The sequence below is a fragment of the Mustela lutreola genome, chromosome X (genome assembly GCF_030435805.1).
Source record: "Mustela lutreola isolate mMusLut2 chromosome X, mMusLut2.pri, whole genome shotgun sequence".
In the NCBI taxonomy this organism is placed as follows: Eukaryota; Metazoa; Chordata; class Mammalia; order Carnivora; family Mustelidae; genus Mustela; species Mustela lutreola.
In genome coordinates this window covers 15,204,737-15,223,281 of record NC_081308.1, presented here as the reverse complement: position 1 = coordinate 15,223,281, position 18,545 = coordinate 15,204,737, and the positions used below count along the sequence as shown (strand labels likewise).

Below are 18,545 nucleotides of genomic sequence, written 5' to 3'. Positions count from 1 at the left end.
TGTCTGGGTACAGAAAGAGATTGGTTTCCTGAGAAGCTAATGAAGGATCATGTGGGGAGGGCACTTCTCTGGGGTACTGGACATGGCATAGAAGCCTTTGTAAATTGCAACATGAAAGGGGGACAGAATCTCCAAAAGCTGAGGCTACTGAGTTCCCTATGAGCTGTACTTTTAAAATTTTTTGGATTCCATTTCCTAGAGTCATGATGTGAATATATGAATAACGGAGAATTCTACCCTTTGAAAGTAGTTACTTGGTGAAAGTTACATAACCTAAGGAATGTGACCTACCTGGTACACAAATAATGTTATTTATAAATTTTTAAATGGCAGGACAATGTTTCGGTTCTGATGGGGCTCCACCACAAGTTGTGTGGTTTTTGATCCTGTTGCTTTGTCTTCTTCAGTATGAGTATGACCACGATGTGAACGGCGATAGGGTCGTGCTGGGGAAAGGCACGTATGGGATCGTGTTTGCTGGAAGAGACCTGAGCAACCAGGTGCGCATAGCCATCAAGGAAATCCCGGAGAGAGACAGCAGGCAAGTCAGCGCGGGCCTTCCTCGTTCTCAGGTGCCACCTCCACACCCAACCCCCGGTGCCCAGCACTGACGGCACAGCGGACTTAAAAATGAAGGCGTTGGGCCTTCAAAAAATGGTAGAACAGTGATTTGCTTTTTTTCTTTGCATGTTATAAGTAGGTGGAGAAAACGGAACAACTTTAGTTAGGAGGCATGTGGATTGCTGAGAGTCATATTTTAAAAGAAAACTATGGTTTTATTTCCACTCATCAACTAGGTCTAAAGTTGTACATTTTTACATAGATGGACGTTGGCAAATTTTTTTTAAATGCGACTCAGGGCTTTAATTCATAATGTAACAATTTTAAAGGGCATTGACTTATTCAGATGTATCATTACAGAAAATCAAATGTGCCGGATAGAAAATCAGCTTTTTGCGAAATAGACTTCTTCTTTTTTATACCCTGCCCTTTAACCTCACCCTCATCCATTTAGGGCTTTTTTTTTTTTTTTTTTTAACCACCACTGTTACTTACTCAATATTTTTTCGAGTCTAATAGATATTTATTCCTTTTTAAAATTCACACCCCCCCCCATTCTAGACAAGAATGTGGCAGTGTTGACTGCCGAGTATTTTTGTAGAGAAGCTATGTACAGAGTAATGGCCACCACAGAAGAAAGAATAGCTCTGTCCTCCGCAGGCGTGTTCAGATGACGTCTGCGTGTTGCCGTCAGTGCTGACACTGATGGACCCGTACAAAGAGCATCCCATCCTGGTGGTCAGCGAATTGTTAGGGATGAGTTACAAGTGCTTTCTAGCAGCTGTAAGACCCTTCATCTTTCATCTGTTCGTTCATTCGCTCATTCAATTTGTCTGTCTTTTCATTTATGATATTTGAGCTCAAAGGCCAGGTCTGAAATGAACTTCTCTAGCTTCTTCTAAGGGTGGGAAAGATTAAATGACTTCTTCAAGGACATGAGGAAACAAGACTGGGATCCAGTCTCTTGAGTTCTTTGTCCAGTATTATGTGTCTTATGCTCATGCCAGATAAGGTGGTGCAGTTGTGTTTTAGGGGGAAATTGCTGGCATGGACCGCCTCCTTTGACTGGTTGCAATAGTTAAGCTTTTCATTGCCCGTAGATTTTCCAGGAATTGTAGAGCCAGAGGGGACCTTAGAGACTGTTTTTGTCCCGTTCCCTAAATGTATAGCTGACCCTATGATGTTGGGCACCTCTTGGCCAGATTCTGGGCTGGCCCTGGGGGCCGACAGGTGCCGAGGATGCTGTCCCGGAGGCAGGGTGCTCCTGGCTTGATAGGGAATGCGGATACCTTGCCTGGGGGTCAAAGTGATCAGTACCGCAACGCGAGGGGGTGCAGGTATACAGAATGCTTGCGGAAGAGAGAAGAGGAATCACTTCTCCTGAGTGAGTTGTGATTAAGTTTGAGGAAATAAATCCTCTTTGAGCAGATCTTTGAGTGATGAGTCGCAGTTCATCTGGCAGAAAAGGGGAGGCCAGTGCATTCTATGCTGAGGAAAAAACCGGAGCTGTTAAAGCACAAAGTGTATTCAGAGAACAACAAATTATCTGCTGTGACTTGAAGGTAGGGTGGGGATGGGGTGCTCTTAAGATGGGGCAAAATTTTCAAAAGATGTAGTCTGGTTTGAGTTTGAAAGTCTTCCTGTGCCATGTTAAGCATAATGGTCTTGATGTGGACTTGACAAAGAGAAGTGATCTGATAAGGTGTGTTTCACGAAGAGGAAATATGGCCACCGAAGGAGAATGGGCTAAAGAAACCAGACACTGGCTCGGAGGTCCATTAGGTAGCTCTTGGCTATAGTGTAGACTGCATCTCTGGAATGAGGCCCGAAGGCAGCTGAACATAGAACCTTCTGGAACATCTCTCTTCATGAGAGGCAGAGGAAGAGGGCCTGCTCAGAGAGGCAAAGGATAGTAGGAGCATTGAGACCTTCACATGAGCAGTCATTTACAGAGTAGCCCCTGCACACCGGGCATGCCAGCAGGTGCCTGAGACCCTAAACACACCTTGGCCTTACGCAGCCCTGTGTGGCCCGTGTTACTGTCCCCTGTTCTACAGATGGGAAGCTGCCTACTCTCATGGGAGCCAAGAGAAAGACCGTTTCCAGAAGGAAGGGCTGGCCAGCCGTAGGGCCAGCCCTGGTGCAGTGCCCTGCAGACCTCAGGCCCCAAGGATCTGGCAGGTGACCCTGGCTTTGCTTTCCTTACTAGGTACTCACAGCCTCTGCACGAGGAGATAGCCCTGCACAAGTACCTCAAACACCGCAATATTGTTCAGTACCTGGGCTCCGTTTCGGAGGACGGCTACATTAAGATATTTATGGAGCAGGTGCCTGGGGGTGAGTAGTCCCTAGTATTGCGGTCTCATACACGGGAAAGCACTGATGAAACTGTAACGGGAACGTCCTCCTCCTCCTTGCCATTTAAAAAGGGACAGACCTTTTAGAGGCGGGAGAGCATGTGTTTCTCAGAGGAGCTGGATGCCAACTTTTCAGTGTCACGCACATAGGCTCTTTGTTGTTTAATTCAGTCATCAGATATTCATTGAGGATCTACTGAGTGCCAGCCGCTGGGCTGAGCGCTGGACACAGAGGAATAAAGCATAGTCTCCAGCCTTGAAGCCCTCACAGTCTAGGCATTGAAAGATAATTTGGAGACGAGGGGATAGCGGTTTTAAAAATGACACTGCATGGGGCGCCTGGGTGGCTCAGTGAGATAAAGCCTCTGCTTTTGGCTCAGGTCATGATCCCAGGGTCCTGGGATCGAGCCCCACATCGGGCTCTCTGCTCAGGAGGGAACCTGCTTCCCCCTCTCTCTCTGCCTGCCTCTCTGCCTGCTTGTCATCTCTGTCGGTCAAATAAATAAAATCTTAAAAAATAAATAAAAATGACACTGCAAAATAACATGTTTACTGTGACATCCTACCCCAGTGCCTTAGCCACAAAATCCCCCCATTGTGGGCAGTATCGTGGCGGGGATCACGGGGAAGGATTCCTCTGATCTACCGCCAGAATGTCTAGCTTGAGTTGGTCCCTCCATCTGCAAGCTGTGGGAGCTCAGGCAAATTCTTTACCTCTGTGCCCCCTCAGTTTTCTGACTGAATAGATGAATTATAAAATTGGAGTAATAATATTTACTCTAATGCTTGGCTCTGCAATAATTATTGGAGCAATGAAGACCCTAGCTCAGTGGGTTGTTGGATGGATCAAATGAGATAGCATATGTGAAGCTTTTAAAACGGTGCCTGGCAGAGAGCAAGAGCTCAAGAAATGTTCATTTAAAAAATAATAATAATAATGATGATCTGAGTACAAACACCAAACCTTCAGTTAGAAATCTGTATTCAGGGGTGCCTGGGTGGCTCAGTGGGTTAAGGCTGCCTTCGGCTCAGGTCATGATCCCAGGGTCCTGAGATCGAGCCCTGCATCGGGCTCTCTGCTCAGTGGGGAGCCTGCTTCCCCCTCTTTCTGCCTCTCTGTCTACTTAGGATCGCTCTCTGTCAAATAAATAAAATCTTTTTTTAAAAAATCTGTATTGAGGGGCATCTGGGTGGCGCAGTCGGTTAAGCATCCAACTCTTGGTTTCGGCTCAGGTCATGAGATCGAGCCCTATGTCAGGCTCCGCACTCAGCGTGGAGTCTGCTTGGGGTTTTTCTCTCTCCCTCTCCATCTGCCCTTCCAGCTCATGCTCCCTCGTGTGCACGCACAGGCTTACTCTCTCTCTCTAAAACAAAGTAATATTTTATAAAGAAGAAACCTATATTCATTCATTCCTTTATAACCAACAGTTATTAAGAGCCTACTGTTCTATCAAGAGCCTAACTGTATATTGTGAGCCAGGCAGTGGGCTAGATTTTGAAGGTTATATTAAGGATAAAATACAATTTCTTCTCTCAAGCTGCTCCTAGTCTAGCAAATATGTCGGTCGCTGTTCACATTGATCGATTTTTCCAAGGGTGAGGTTTAAGGACAACAGAACTAAACATGTGCACATCCTCTTTTACAGATGGGGAAACTGAGACATAGCAGCATTCTTTCTTCACTGTGTAAGGTGTCAGGCTGAAGTTGGCTGATGTCCAGGGGCTTGCACAGTGACCCCTGAAACACATGGTCAGAATACTGTGAAGGTTGCTTTTCTTTGAGCCCAAAGATTCATTGTCCTATAAAATAAGGGCAGGGGATGGGACACCTGGGTGGCTCAGTTGGTTGGACGACTGCCTTCGGCTCAGGTCATGATCCTGGAGTCCCGGGATCGAGTCCCGCATCGGGCTCCTAGCCCTATGGGGAGTCTGCTTCTCCCTCTGATCTTCTTCTCGCTCATGCTCTCTCTCACTCTCTCTTGAATAAATAAATAAAATAAAAAAAAAAATAAGGGTAGGGGTGTTAAGGCAGTCCTGCCCCTCTTGCCCGGCACAGGGGGCTTCTCTCATTGAAGATGAACAGACCCAGCCTCCTCGGATCCTAGTCTCTGTCTCCCTAAATGGCCCCTCATTCTGGTCCTGTCCACCTCTGAGTTGAAGACCAGGTATAAAATGGGCTTTAACCCAAGCTGAGTGGCCAGGACATTTGTGCCATCTCTGCAGCAGGGGCCTGGCCTCCCCAGGCCAGAGCACCTCACTGTGCACTCTCCTCCCGACTTTGTGCAGCGTGATGGACTGTGTAAAGCCAAAGGGAGCCCCGCTGCATTTCAGAGGTCACAAGGGGCTCCCATTCCCCCTTCTGCTGCCGCTCCTCCTCCAGCTGCATGGCATGCACGACTGGGAGCCGGCAATAGAGGGAGGAAAGAAGAGCCGGTAGCCGCCGTGCAGCAATATTGGCTTGCTGGACGATGTGGACTAAGAAACCGCACCTTGCTTGGTTTCTGTGGAATCTTCAACACCCTGCTGAGTTTTCTGTTGTCTGCTTCCAGGGAGCCTTTCTGCTCTTTTGCGATCAAAATGGGGACCAGTAAAGGAGCCCACCATCAAGTTCTACACCAGACAGATCCTGGAAGGCCTGAAGTATCTCCACGAAAACCAGATCGTGCACAGAGACATAAAGGTACTTGCTTGTTGGCACCAATGAACCTCGTTGGTGCCCCCGGGACCCGCCAGCGGTCAGCTGGCCTGTCTGCAGACGGCTCAGCTCAGAGAAGGGAAGGGGCTGAACTCGGCCGTCCCCAGAGTGCCAAGCCTAGACTTGCTAGAGACTTGACACCGTTTCTTAAGGTCCAAGGCGTTTGATGTTCCTCCTTTTCTACAGGGTGATAACGTTCTGGTGAACACCTACAGCGGAGTGGTGAAGATCTCTGATTTCGGCACCTCCAAACGGCTTGCAGGAGTGAACCCGTGCACCGGGACTTTCGCTGGTAAGTGGGCCGGGGCTGGGGCGCGGGCAGCCGCGCTGGAGTCACGGTTCCCGAGCACAGTGTGGCTGGTAACGGAAGCCGACCATGTGTTGTCCCCAACTTCGGGGATTGGAACCTTATAATGGCACACTGAGCCAGCGACCTGCGGCCACGAGAGTGCCTTGCTGTCGTTGTCTTCAAAGGTTGGGTAGGTGGGGTGGTCTCCTTGAGGTTTTCTGAGGGTTTCTAACCAGTCAGTGAAATAGCATCATCTTTTTTAAGTTCATGTTGTGAGTAATTCAGCATCATAGTGGAGCTCAGACAACTCGTGAGAGCGCTTTACTGGTCTGTCATAAAAACTGCCTGTTAGGGCGCCTGGGTGACTCAGTGAGTTAAAGCCTCTGCCTTCGGCACGTATCATGATCTCTGGGTCCTGGGATCGAGTCCCGCATTGGGCTCTCTGCTCAGCAGGGAGCCTGCTTCCTCCTCTCCCTCTCTGCTTGCCTCTCTCTGCCTACCTGTGATCTCTCTCTGTCAAATAAATAAAATCTTAAAAAAAAAAACCCTGCCTGTTACCCTACTTCTGGTACCTCATGCTTGGATATGGTAACCTTTCCAAGGGAAGCTGATTGTTCTGGGGGGGGGGGGGCAATTGGATTTTCTTCTCTGTGTGTCCGTGACGGGCCCATGGAAGCGGCGAGAGGGACAGGACTCCGAGCGGTCCGAAATGACCAGCTAGCTTTCCGTTTACAAGACCAGAGCATCAAGTGGGGTTCAAAAAGCTACCCGTGGCTTTTTTAAAAATTCCTGCTTCAAAGGAACTGGTCCCTGGAAGGAAGTACTGATTTTGAAAAAGGAAAGGTTTGTGGTCCCATAAGGTATGATAAAAGGATCACGAAGATCCTGCTTGAGGGAATTAAGAAACACTGCGTAGACTCTGCTGGTTCTGAAGGGAGCTTGGGAAGTAGCAGGGCCGTTCTCTGCCCTCGGGGCACTGAGCTCTGGAGCGGGCAGACTTGGCCTCGGCTTTGAAAAAACTTCTCCTCAACAAGGGGTTTGTTGTATGACAACCACTGGACGCCCACAGTGGAGACATATTCTGTATCTAAAGAGAACTATGATTTCTCAGGAATGACGTCTCCGTTGTAACAGGGGAAGAGGTATGCGCACCTCAGAGTGGGAAACTCACCCCAGGGATTCTGCCAGAACCTTACAGAGTGTGTTGAATTTTCATTTATTGCTTCTGATGTAAAGATGCACGTATCAACGTGTGTGAGTACGTATATATGTATGACTGCCGTGTTTTTTCATTACCCTAACTGAAAATGACTTCTTTCTTTCTCTTTAGAAGCCAGCAGTTAGCTTGGCAGTATGTAGCAAGAGGGTCTCTGATATGACAAGGAGTTATTTTAAAACATGAAACCCCTGACAATTTACCTTGTAATTAGCATCTCCAAGGAGAAGAAAAAATCCACAAAGAAAATGCATGTATAATCCATTATCGCATATGCTATTTTCCCAAGTAATTGACTTGAGGAGGCCTGTATTCTGCATTGCAAAATAATACAGGGGTGTTTGGGGGATAATAAAGAAGGGGTCTCATTTTGGGTAGGAAATTCCCCTGCATATCATTACTCTTTGCAACACAGAGCGGTTCTGTCCAGAAGTCTCAGCTGGTTCCTGCAGAGCCCCACTTAGATGCCTGGGGACATGGGCTTTTCCGTGCAAATGTCCGGAGGCTGGCAGAGCCTGGAAGGGGAGCCAGAGGCTCGGGCAACTTGTGGCCCTGAAGCCTCCCTTCCTGTATTCCTCTGAAGGGTTTTCATTCTAGGTATAAGCCACCTAGAATGGGAGGAAGGGCCTTATGGCTAGAGTCAGCCCCCTTTGCTTCTGGGTTTGTTTTTTTTTTTTAACAGCTTTATTGGGGTATAAAATGTACCCGTTTGAAGTGCACAATCCACTGGTTTCTCATAAATTTTCCAAGTTGTATAGCCTTAGCCATGGTCCAATTTTTGAACATTTCCATCACTCCAAAAAGGTCCCTGTGCCACCTTGTAGTCAGCCCCCGTCCCCACCCCAGCCCCAGGTGACCACGGATGTCCTCTCTGTAGAGATTCGCCACTCTGGAGAGTTCATACAGATGGAAGAGTGCACAGTCCTATCTGTCCAGCTGCTGTCACTTTGCATAACCTGTTCCAGGTCCATCCACGCTGGGCTGTGTGTCAGTACTTCGGACCTCTGAATGGTATTCCAGGATGTGGATAGACCGTGTTTTGTCTATCCGTCTGTCATTCAGTGGTCATTGAGATTATTTCCGCTCTTTGACCATCGTGAACGGTTCTGCTGTGAACAGTCAAGGACAAACCTTTGTGCAGACCTGAGTTTCCGTCCCTCTCGGGTAGATGCCTAGGAGTGGCTCTTGGGACAAGAACTCTGTTCCAGTCTGTGGCTGTGAACATCCTTGGTTCAAATTCTGGCTCATCCACTCGCTTGCTAGCTGTGTGACTTGGGGCACATTCTATCACATCTCTGGGCCATACCTAGTTTCTTCATAAATAAAATAGAGGTGCTCCCAGTACTACCTCAGAGGGTTTTTATGAAGATCAAATAAGTTAATATTGGCAAAGTGCTTTGACCAGTACCTGACTCACAGCCAGTGCAATGGAAGTATTTGTTAATAAAATAAATAATAATTTATACTTAGAAGTCCCAGGTGATTAGGGCTGAGAGGAGCCTTTGAGAGAATCAGGTTTCTGTGGGTAACTAATATGTTCCACCTGTCAAACCTAGAGGCTGTAATCATAAAAGTCATCTCATCTTTTTTTTTTTTCCAAAAGACTTTATTTATTTATTTGACAGAGAAAGACCAAAAGCACGGGGAGCAGCAGGCTATGGGAGAGGGAGAAGCAAAGTCCCTGCTCAGCAGGGTGACCGGTGCAGGGCTTGATCCCAGGACCTTGGGATCCTGACCTGAGCCGAAGGTAGATGCTTAACTGACTGAGCCCCCCAGGCGCCCCAAAAGCCCTTTCCTCTGTCTCCCACTGCCCTCTATATCCTGTCCAGGGCAGGAGTCCTTTCCTGAGTCTGCCAGCCATCCTGAGACAACGGAGAGAAAGTCTTAATGGCCCTCGGAGACGCAAACAGTCCGGATTGGATAACTGAAAGGGGCCCTGCTTGGTACACTGGTCCGCGCTCTGGTCCTGGTTCCAGGGGACAGCGCTCTTCCCCTGTCGCAGCGGGTCTAGCAGCAAGTCAGCTCGGAGTCTTACCTTTTCTCCCCCGACTCCCACCTCCTGCCCTGCTCCCCAGCTGGGAACACTTCCCTGCGGTGTCCCTCTGAATGTAGCTCCCACGTCCTGGGCAGAGACCTGTCCTTTGGCCGGCTGCCTGCTGCCCCCCCCCACCGCCACTTTTACGCCTCATATTGTATTCACTCCTCCATTTTTTTTTTCTCCTGAGGGATTCAGGCCATGGGAGATGGCCCTTGAGAAGGATTCCTTTTAAAAAGACCCCAGGCGCACCTGGCTGGCTCAGTCGGTTGAGCGGCCAACTCTTGATTTCCGCTCAGGTCATGATCTCAGGGTCGTGAGATTGAGCCCTGCTTAGAGCTCTGCACTGGGCGTAGAGCCTGCTTAAGATAAATTTTCTCTCTTTCTATCTCTCTCAAAAAAAACCCCAGAAGCCTAGAACAGTATTTCTGCAGTGGGCCCCACGTCTGGTGTCCATGGCTCATGCGTCTTTCCCCGACTCTCAAGAGGGCGCGGTGATAGTCCCAGACCTCACGGGTGGATGCTCTGAGGGAAACAGTCCCACATGCAACTTGCCAGCAGGGGACACACACACACACAGCTCTGTGAGGGGACAAAGTGGTGTCCCCTCCTTCAGGCCCTTCCTTGGGCGGGGCAACCGGAGTGGCCCCTGGGGCCCCAGGATGCACCTTATTTCTCTTTTCTGTACTTCATTAATAGGAAACAGCTTTGAAACTTTGGGCTCGGGTTCGATATTTTCCAGGGCCTGTAGACAATGCTGATGCGCGACAGTCCTGAGCGAGTGCTGAGTTGCTGAGTTGCCACGGGGCACAGCCCTAACCCGACTCCTGTACTGAGAGGGTAGCTCCCCCCGGCACAGCAGTGTCTAAAGAAGTCGCTTTCAACACCCCCCACCTCCAGACTCGCCTCTCTCCATCTTCTTAACCCCTTGATCCAGATGGAAGGCCCCTGGGCTGGGGGCCTGTGTGCGAGGTGTGTAACCAGTTGTGCCAGACCCTCTTGGAAACATGGACCTGTCAATGGTCTCTCACCCCGTGCCATGGTGTCTGGCTTTTATCTCAGCACCTCGATCAAAACATCTAAATTATTGCCCTGCGCCATGCATTTTCTCCTGTTGCACAGTTGTCTAGGAGCCACCACTTGATTTCATGCCCCCAGGGGCCTGGGTCAGTGCCTGCTGCTCTCCTGTCACCATGTTTTGAACTCTGCACCCTTGCTCGGGTCATAGCTGGCTGGCCGATTGAGTGACCCGTGTGTGGGCACACCTTGGGGGGACATGCACTTTAGAAAGGATGTGATGCCCTTAAGAGAGCCAGACGAAAGGCAAGCAAGTTTCCTAGCATTAATGCATTAATCAGAGGCCTACCCGCCCTGCCCCACCACACCCCGCCACACCCCAGCTGGCATTTTTACTTGGTTTCTCGACAGAAGCCATTTTGGTGCAGCTGACGCACACTGCTTAGGGACAGTCTCTTGAAAGAGTTGTGTGGCTCTGTCTCTGTTGGACGTTTACTGTGAGTGGACGCTTTTTCTAGGAGTATGGTAGTCAGTGAAACGGAGCCCCCAGTTTTCTGTTACTGCTCTCCACCTTCCAGTTACACTGGAACGAGTCACATCAGGGCTTCGGAAATCCTTGCATCGAGTCTGCTTTTGTTTAGGCTGCATTTGTTTCCCTTGTGCTCCTGCTGGATTCCTTGTATCTGTCAGCGATGTCATGGTGAATGGCTCCAGATGTGCAGAGAGAAGAGCTCAGTTCTCCCCTGCCTTCTCTGAGCCTCATTTGTCTCCTGTATAAAATGGGAATCACAGTAGATAGTGCCTCTGCGCAGCCTCACTAAGTTGTGAGAGTCACAGGGACTGCGAGAGGTGGTGATGTTCTGTAAGCTGTTGAGCACTAACAGGAAGTCAGGCCAGCAGTCTTCAAGATGGCCGCCAGTGTCCTCCACCTCCTGCTGTTCACAGCCCTCTGTAATCCCCTCCCCTTGAACGAGGGCTGGACTTAGTGACTTACTTCTAATGAACAGATGAAAGCAGAGTGGCAATGTGTGACCTGGAGGCTAGGTCAGAAAAAAGGATGGCTTCCTTCTTGCTTGCTGTCTTTGGGTCACTTGCTGTTGGGGGAAGCCATGTCTTAAAGATCCCATGTGGTGAGAGACTAAAGCTTCTTTCCAAACCCCACCTGAGCTTGGAAGTGGATCCTCCAGCTCCATTCTGGGTTTCAGAGGACTATAGCCCAGCAGAGAACTGGGCTAGAGCCTCCTGAGAGACTCTGGGCCAGATCCACCCAACCCAGCTATTCCTGGATTCTGACCCTTAGACACTGAGATTCTAACTCTGGTTTTAAGCTCTTAACATTTTGGGGTAATTTATTACATAACAATAAATAACTAACATGGACGCCATTGCTAAGTCCCTACCTTTATAAAGGGTGATGTTCACTGTGTTTCCATACAAAGAAAATCTCGAAGTTTAGCATGAGGCCGACTTATCCTCCAGTTTTGAAATAATTGTGCCGAAGTGGACAGGTATTTGACCAGTGTCAATAAACCATTGCAGTTTCGTTGAGTGATATTTTCCATGTTGTATAACTTTGTAAAAGTATATTCTCTTGCTCTTTTAAGAATTAACTTTCTGGGGCACCTGGATGGCTCTGGTGAAAGACTATGCAATTCTTGATCTTGGGGTCATGAGTTTGAGCCCCATGTTGGGTGTAGAGATGACTTAAAAATAAATTTTAGGGGCATCTGGGTGGCTCAGTGGGTTAAAGCCTTTGCCTTCGGCTCAGGTCATGATTCCAGGGTCCTGGGATCGAGTCCCAAATCAAGCTCTCTGCTCAGCAGGGAGCCTGCTTCCTCTCTCTCTGCCTGCCTCTCTGCCTGCTTGTGATCTCTGTCAAATAAATAAAATCTTTAAAAAAAATAAAATAAATTTTACAAAATCAACTTTGAGTGATCATGTTAGTTGGCATCCAGGCCAGAAAATCAAAATCACCCCAGTTATTTTTACAGAGAGAATTTAGTAGAAAGAACTGTTAACTGGGCCTGGGTTATCTGCCAGGGCTTAAGGGGAGCACGAGGAAGGGTAGAATCGGAACCTTTCAGGAGGGGATTACTGGGTTGAAACAGGTAATGGTGGGCGTGGCAAGATGAAGCTAGTTCTGAAAGTATGAGAGGGCAGAAAAGCTAGAAACTGGACCCAAGCCCTGCAACTGGAGCCAACTGAGGCTCCAAAGGGAAGCTCCCACAGAGGAACAGCAGCTGATGTTGGGGAGCCGATAACTTCTCCTTCCTCCTTCCTTGTAGGTACGCCTGAGCAGCCTCCATGGTGTTCTCGGGCTCTCTAGCGCCCCCGGGTGGCAGAGTCTAACAGGAAGCTGTGGCAAAGCAGAAATGTTTGCAGAGTCCCCAGTGCAGCCTCCTAGAGCAGAGCTGAGAGATCATAGCTTAATAAACAGCACCGTGAGTCTTTCCTCCTTGAATGGCTTGTGAACTGGTCTGAGGGCACGTCCTCTGCCAAGGCCTCTCCCTTCACTATTCACAGCAGTACAAGCCTGGGAGGGGAGATTGTGTCACTGGAAGTTCCGTCCCTGGGGCTCTGGCATTTCCTAACAGTGCAGCAAGCGCTGTGAGCCTGTCTTGCCCAACCCTGCAGCCAGCCAAACTCTTCCCTACCAGGCTTTCGGCTTCAAAGACCAAAGCCATCACTTGTGTCCTACTGATCTGTTGAGCCCATGGACCCAACCCAATTTATATTGAACCTTAAGTGAGTCTGACTTTTTTTTTTTAACTTTTTCTTTCTTTTCAGCGTAACAGTATTCATTGTTTATGCACCACACCCAGTGCTCCATGCAATCCGTGCCCTCCCCAATACCCACCACCTGGATCCCCCAACCTCCCACCCCTCTTCCCTCCAAAACCCTCAGTTAGTTCCTCAGAGTCCATAGTCTCTCATGGTTCACCTCCCCTTCCAATTTCCCTCAACTCCCTTCTCCTCTCCATCTCCCCATGTCCTCCGTGTTATTTGTTATGCTCCACAAATAAGTGAGTCTGACTTTTTTAAAAATGAAATTAAAATTCTTCTCTTCAGTCTCACCAGCTATATTTGAAGGGTCCAACAGTTACCTGTGGCTAGTGACTACCACACTCAGCTGCACAGAACATTGTCATTATTGCAGAACTTTCTGTGGGAGGCACCTGGGTGGCTCAGTCCGCGAAGCGACCGATGGTCGGTGTTAGCTGAGGTTCTGATTATGATCTCAGTCTCAGGGTCATGAAATCGAGCCCCAGGTCAGGCTCCACACCAGTGTGGAGTGTGCCTGTCGCTCTCCCTCCGCGCACTTGTGCACTCACTTTTTCCCTAAAATAAATCAATAAATCAATCTTTAAAAAAAAAAAAAAACATTCTGTGGGGCAGAGCTTTTCAAATGGTCACTGGAAGGAAAAATGCTAAAAGACAATGGATCTTCAAGAGGAAGATGTAGTAGGTAAAGTCCCCAATTTTTTTTTTTAAACCAAGTCCTTTGTTTTCATTGATTAAGATTCTGGAAACCTGCTTTGGTTGCGTGATCTTGGGATAGGCACTTCTCTGGGTATCCATGTTCTCTGTCACGCCGTGGCCACCGTCCTCTATAGGTTCGCTGTTTGTGATAAACCACATCTAGTGTCTGTTGCTGCTGCTTTCCTCAGCCTTGGTTGCAAGAAAAGCCCACGAGTTCACTCCTCGAGCCCTGGTTGACCTCCTTGTCCCCATCTCTGCATTCCTTTCCCCTTCGAGGGCTGCGTCTGAGCCCCACCTTCCCTGTGGCCCCCTCTGGTGGCTTGTGACCCACAGGAGAAAGTCCCCAGCCAGAGCCTTCATCATACACTGCTTGCCATTCGGGCTGGCCCCAGGTCGCCACCTGCTGCATTTTCAGTTCTTAGCTCCCTGCCCTGTGTGAGACTACACTTGTGGTTCCCAGAACTCGCTCTGGACTTCACACCCTTGTGCCTCTGCCCGGGCTCTTCCCTTGGCCTGAGAGTCCTCTCATCCCTTTGTCTACTTCTTTGACCTTCACAGCAAGAGGCAAGTTCATGGGCAGCACCATCTGCCGCTTCCTGTGGATTTGCCTCCACGTTCACGGCGTGGCCATGCTTTACTCGCTCGCTCCTGCCCAGTGATGGCCCGTGGCGGAGGCATGAGAGCACATGGGAGTCCTCCAGCGGCAGCTTTTGGTCAGGAGCTCCCCAGCGGCCCAGCTGAATGGTCAGAGCTGCTCTTCTGAGACGACCTCCCCACTTGTTCGTCCCCCCTCCTTTCCCACGTGCCACATCGGCACTGAGGTTGCCGCTCTTTGTCCTTTGTCCATATATGATGGACAAAGAGGTCCTTCGCTCTTTGTCCGTCGTAGACGTCTCCCCAGTAAATCTCTCCTGTCTGATCCTGCCTCGGCTTTTACCTCTCAGAGAACCGAGCTGATCCAGATAGAGCTTGTCCAGACCGGAAGCAGGCAGAGCGTTCTCGGCCCCCGCTGCTCCAGCGCCTGCTGGACTTGCCCACCATCGCCCTCTTGTCTCTCTCCTCCCCTGGGCGGCTCCTCGAGGTCGGGCACTGTGTTTCTCACCTTCTGTGTTTCCCCTCTCCTGGCGCACCCTACTGTGTGCTTGTTGGTTCGGGGCCCATTTATCCTTCGAGGAACCGAGCAATCTTCTGTTGACATGACTAGTAGCCAAGGAAGGCACGTGGCATGTCTCTGATCAGAGACCGGGCGCGACCGCATCATTGACGCCTGAGAGCATGCTTCATCCATGGTTAGTGGGAGGGTTAAAGTTCATGCACTTGTTTACTAATGGTCCACTTGGATTTGTGAACAGCGGGGTGCCCACGATCTTCGTTTTTTTTCCCAATAGGCACTCTGCAGTACATGGCACCTGAGATTATCGATCAGGGGCCTCGCGGGTACGGTGCCCCAGCAGATATCTGGTCCCTGGGCTGCACCATCATCGAGATGGCCACCAGCAGGCCTCCGTTCCATGAGCTCGGCGAACCGCAGGCAGCAATGTTCAAAGTAAGACATGTTTGCTGATTGAGGATGCTGGTGTTGGGGAAATAACAAGCCAAAAGAAAATCTGCCACGAAGAACCCTCTCCACGAAGGTGGGAGAGAAAAGCAGTGCTGTCACTGAGTAAGCACTATATCAGGATGTGACAGCTAAGACAGAAGCATGTGTCCTCTTCAGCCCAGCAGTGCTGCCCTTTACACCCGTGTTTGCAAAGGGAATGAGGACTAGTCCTCCCATGCGCAGACTGGAGAGCGCCACGGGTCACGCTAGTGTGTCCGGGGAGGAGGGGGGAAACCTGGCAATTGGGATGACCGTTTGCACTAGCTAATTGGCTTTACCCAAAGGAAAAATAAAGTTCTCTAATCTTTAAGACAGGAGACGTAGTTTGGGGGCGCCTGGGTGGCTCAGTCAGTTAAGCATCTGTCTTCGGCTCAGGTCATGATCCCAGGCTCCTGGGTTTGAGCCCCGCGTCGTCGGGCTCCCTGCTCTCTCCCCATCTCCCTCAACCCCTCCTCCTCTCGGGCAAATAGGTAAAATCTTTGGAAAAAAAGAAAAAGGAGGGAGTTTTGGAGCAAGTCTTTACTTTAGTTAGGCTCTTCCCTTCGCGCCGAAGCTGGAGATGGGGATGTGTTCCTGGATGTTGGCATTTCCAGGAGTTGGCCCCAGGTCCTTGAAAAAGACATACTTGGCAAGAGGTTTATTCAGCTTTTAGGAAGATTCACATGCCTCTCACAGAGACCAAGAACTTGAAATTACACGTTTTTTAAAGTAAGTGTTCTAAGGGGGGGGTCTCCCCTTATTTTCACCAGGGAGGATGCGGCCTCTTATTTTGAATGCGTGTTTGCCCTTAAACTGGGCAAGGCTCAAAGGCCACATGTGTTTGGAGGGCGGGTTTCTCGCTGGGTTTTGAAGAGGTGGGACTTTGGATAACAGATGGTGTGTACCTCGTCGTTCTGAAAGCCCTCCCAGAGCTGGCAGGCAGGGCACCCACAGTCTCAACAGGACCCTGAACTCCAGAGCTGGGGGACAGCAATGACCTTGCCCGTCCTTTGCATTGGGCCGGGATGGGGCCAGCTGCCATTGGGGAGGATCAAACCCGCGGAGGCGTGATGGAGAGTGGCCGGTGCTGAGGGAACCGGCAGGGCCCGACCGGGGCGCAGTGAGGACACCCGGCGGTCCAGGGAGGTCGGGGTGAGGTGAGGTGTCTTTGAGCCACCACCGCCAGGAGCTGGAAGAGGCGACGACTGAGCCACTGCAGGTTTCAGGGGGAGGGGGGCCCTGGCAGCAGCTCGAGTGAAGCCGGGAGAAAACCAATGTCTGTAGTCTGAGGGCACTGGGTTTGTGGCCCCCGGAGTGCCAGCAGAGCACCTCTGGAGGCAAGCCGCTCCTTTCTTCTCGGGGCTCCTGAGAATTTCTGTCTCTGGCCCCCTCGGGCCGTTCCCTTCCTGCCCCTCAGGGGAGGGGCGTCCCCTGTCCTGTGTCCTGCATCTCCCATCTGGCGGGTATATTCCATCCAGTGTTTTGTGTTCTCAAAATGTAACACTGGACCTAAAAGCTTGTATTTGATTGTGGCCAGAACAGTTAACGTGAGCTCTGCCCCCTTAATAAGCCTGAAAGCGCGCCCCGCGGGTCAGCCGGGTCCAGGGCCGGAGTCCAGAACAGTGTTCTCTCTGCTACGATCCTCTTGTTGAGCCAAAACCTTGTGGCCCGTGCTCAGTCACTCCCCGCTCCCCCGCCTCCAAGCCCAGACTCTGGAGCCTCCCTCCGTGCTGGTCTCAGGGCTCCAAGAGGACAAGGTCAGAAGCCCCAAGACCTCTTACGGCCTAGGCTCTGAAACTCCTCTGATGCCACTTTCCCTGAGACCTGCTGGGCACGGCCAAGGCCAAGTCCCGGGCAGCCAGGCGGGCACGTCGGTAACAGTGGTCTCGGCCGGCCCCTCGAGCATGGCGGGGCTGGGGGAGGAACTCGGTATTGAAGGCTTGTGCAGCTGGGTGTGCTGAGGCCTCACAGCCACATCGCTCACCTCTCCCTTAAATGCAGGTGGGGATGTTTAAGATCCACCCTGAGATTCCAGAAGCCCTTTCCCCAGACGCCAGAGCCTTCATTTTATCCTGTTTTGAGCCTGACCCCCACAAACGTGCCACCGCGGCCGAGCTGCTCCAGGCGGGTTTCTTAAGGCAGGTGAACAAGGGCAAGAAGAACCGAATTGCTTTCAAGCCGGCAGGTGAGGTGTACCCGGACAGCCGGGGGCGGGGCTGCGTCCCAGGGCTCGGTGATGCCCGGGCTCCTCCGTCACTGAGCGCACCGAGCCTCCCGCCTGGTGCCCGTTGCCGGGAAGAGTGGCAGGGACAGGAGTCCCTGCTGGGGGAGTTGTCCCACCCCAGCCAGCGAATGGCCCTTGGTTTCCCGACAGGTGCAGGGAGCCCCTCAAGTGACAGCGGTACGCCCCCTTGGTAAAGTTCTTCCTTTGGGATTGTGCCGAGGAGGAAGGCGCAGAGGTTGCCCTGGCTGGGGTTTGGGGTCTTCCCTGCGTGCAGGGCCTGGCCTCCCCTCGACCCCGTGCTGCCCCCGACCTTGATTAAGGAGCACATCGGGGGAGTTTGCCTGTAGCAGCTGTCCCCCAGGCCACAGAAGCCAAGGGACCCCTTCTAGGGCAGTGAGTCCTACCCAAGAATGACATAAAAATGGCCTTTGCCAAGGAAGCTGTTTGGTTTCTGCTTGGTATGGATGGAGTCAGAAGCCAGGACACAGAGGCTCAGCGTCTTACTCCCAGTGTGGCTCGCTGTGTCAGCGTTTCCTGTGGGCGGCCTGGAAATGCAGCCTTGCGCCTATTTCAGACCCACTGAAGTGGAGCCTCCATTTCAGGGACCCCTGGGTGATGGACTGGACTGGCCCATTAGAGCAGCACAGACTTAGCCGGCCCCTGCATGGGTCACCTGGCCTAAGGGGCTGTCTGAGACCCCCACCCCCGCCTCCCTGTCTCGCTTCCCATACAGAGAGTCCCCGGGGCACCGCCCTAGCCCTGCCCATGCCGGGGGAGCCCATGGGCAGCAGCAGCAGCGAGCATGGCTCTGTCTCCCCGGACTCTGACGCCCAGCTAGATATCTTCTTCGAGAAGGCCCGGGCATCTAAGCACCGGCTCAGCCACCTGCTCAGGTACGGCCCACCCCTTCTCTCCACTCTGGGCCTCTGAGGGGGTGCTTGCATTCACCGGAGGCCAAATACCTCCCAGGTCAAAACCAGACAGCCACCAGGGGCTTTGGCTTGCTTTCTGCGTCATCAATAGGCCAAAGGTGCAGGTAAGGTGGGCAGTGGCTGAACATTCACTGCAGCCACTTACATAACTCTCCCTCCT

At 51.1% G+C, this 18,545-nt stretch overlaps 1 protein-coding gene across 1 annotated transcript in view; it reads left to right on the top strand.

Annotated features, from left to right (window-relative positions):
* MAP3K15 (mitogen-activated protein kinase kinase kinase 15) overlaps window positions 1-18,545 on the top strand; it is a 115,671-nt gene that overhangs the window by 90,283 nt on the left and 6,843 nt on the right. The window contains exons 15-21 of the mRNA XM_059157232.1: window positions 408-541; window positions 2,771-2,898; window positions 5,468-5,598; window positions 5,800-5,905; window positions 15,039-15,196; window positions 17,231-17,414; window positions 18,187-18,346. Of these exons, the coding sequence (XP_059013215.1) occupies window positions 408-541; window positions 2,771-2,898; window positions 5,468-5,598; window positions 5,800-5,905; window positions 15,039-15,196; window positions 17,231-17,414; window positions 18,187-18,346 (1,001 nt within the window). The remainder of the gene's footprint in view (window positions 1-407; window positions 542-2,770; window positions 2,899-5,467; window positions 5,599-5,799; window positions 5,906-15,038; window positions 15,197-17,230; window positions 17,415-18,186; window positions 18,347-18,545) is intronic.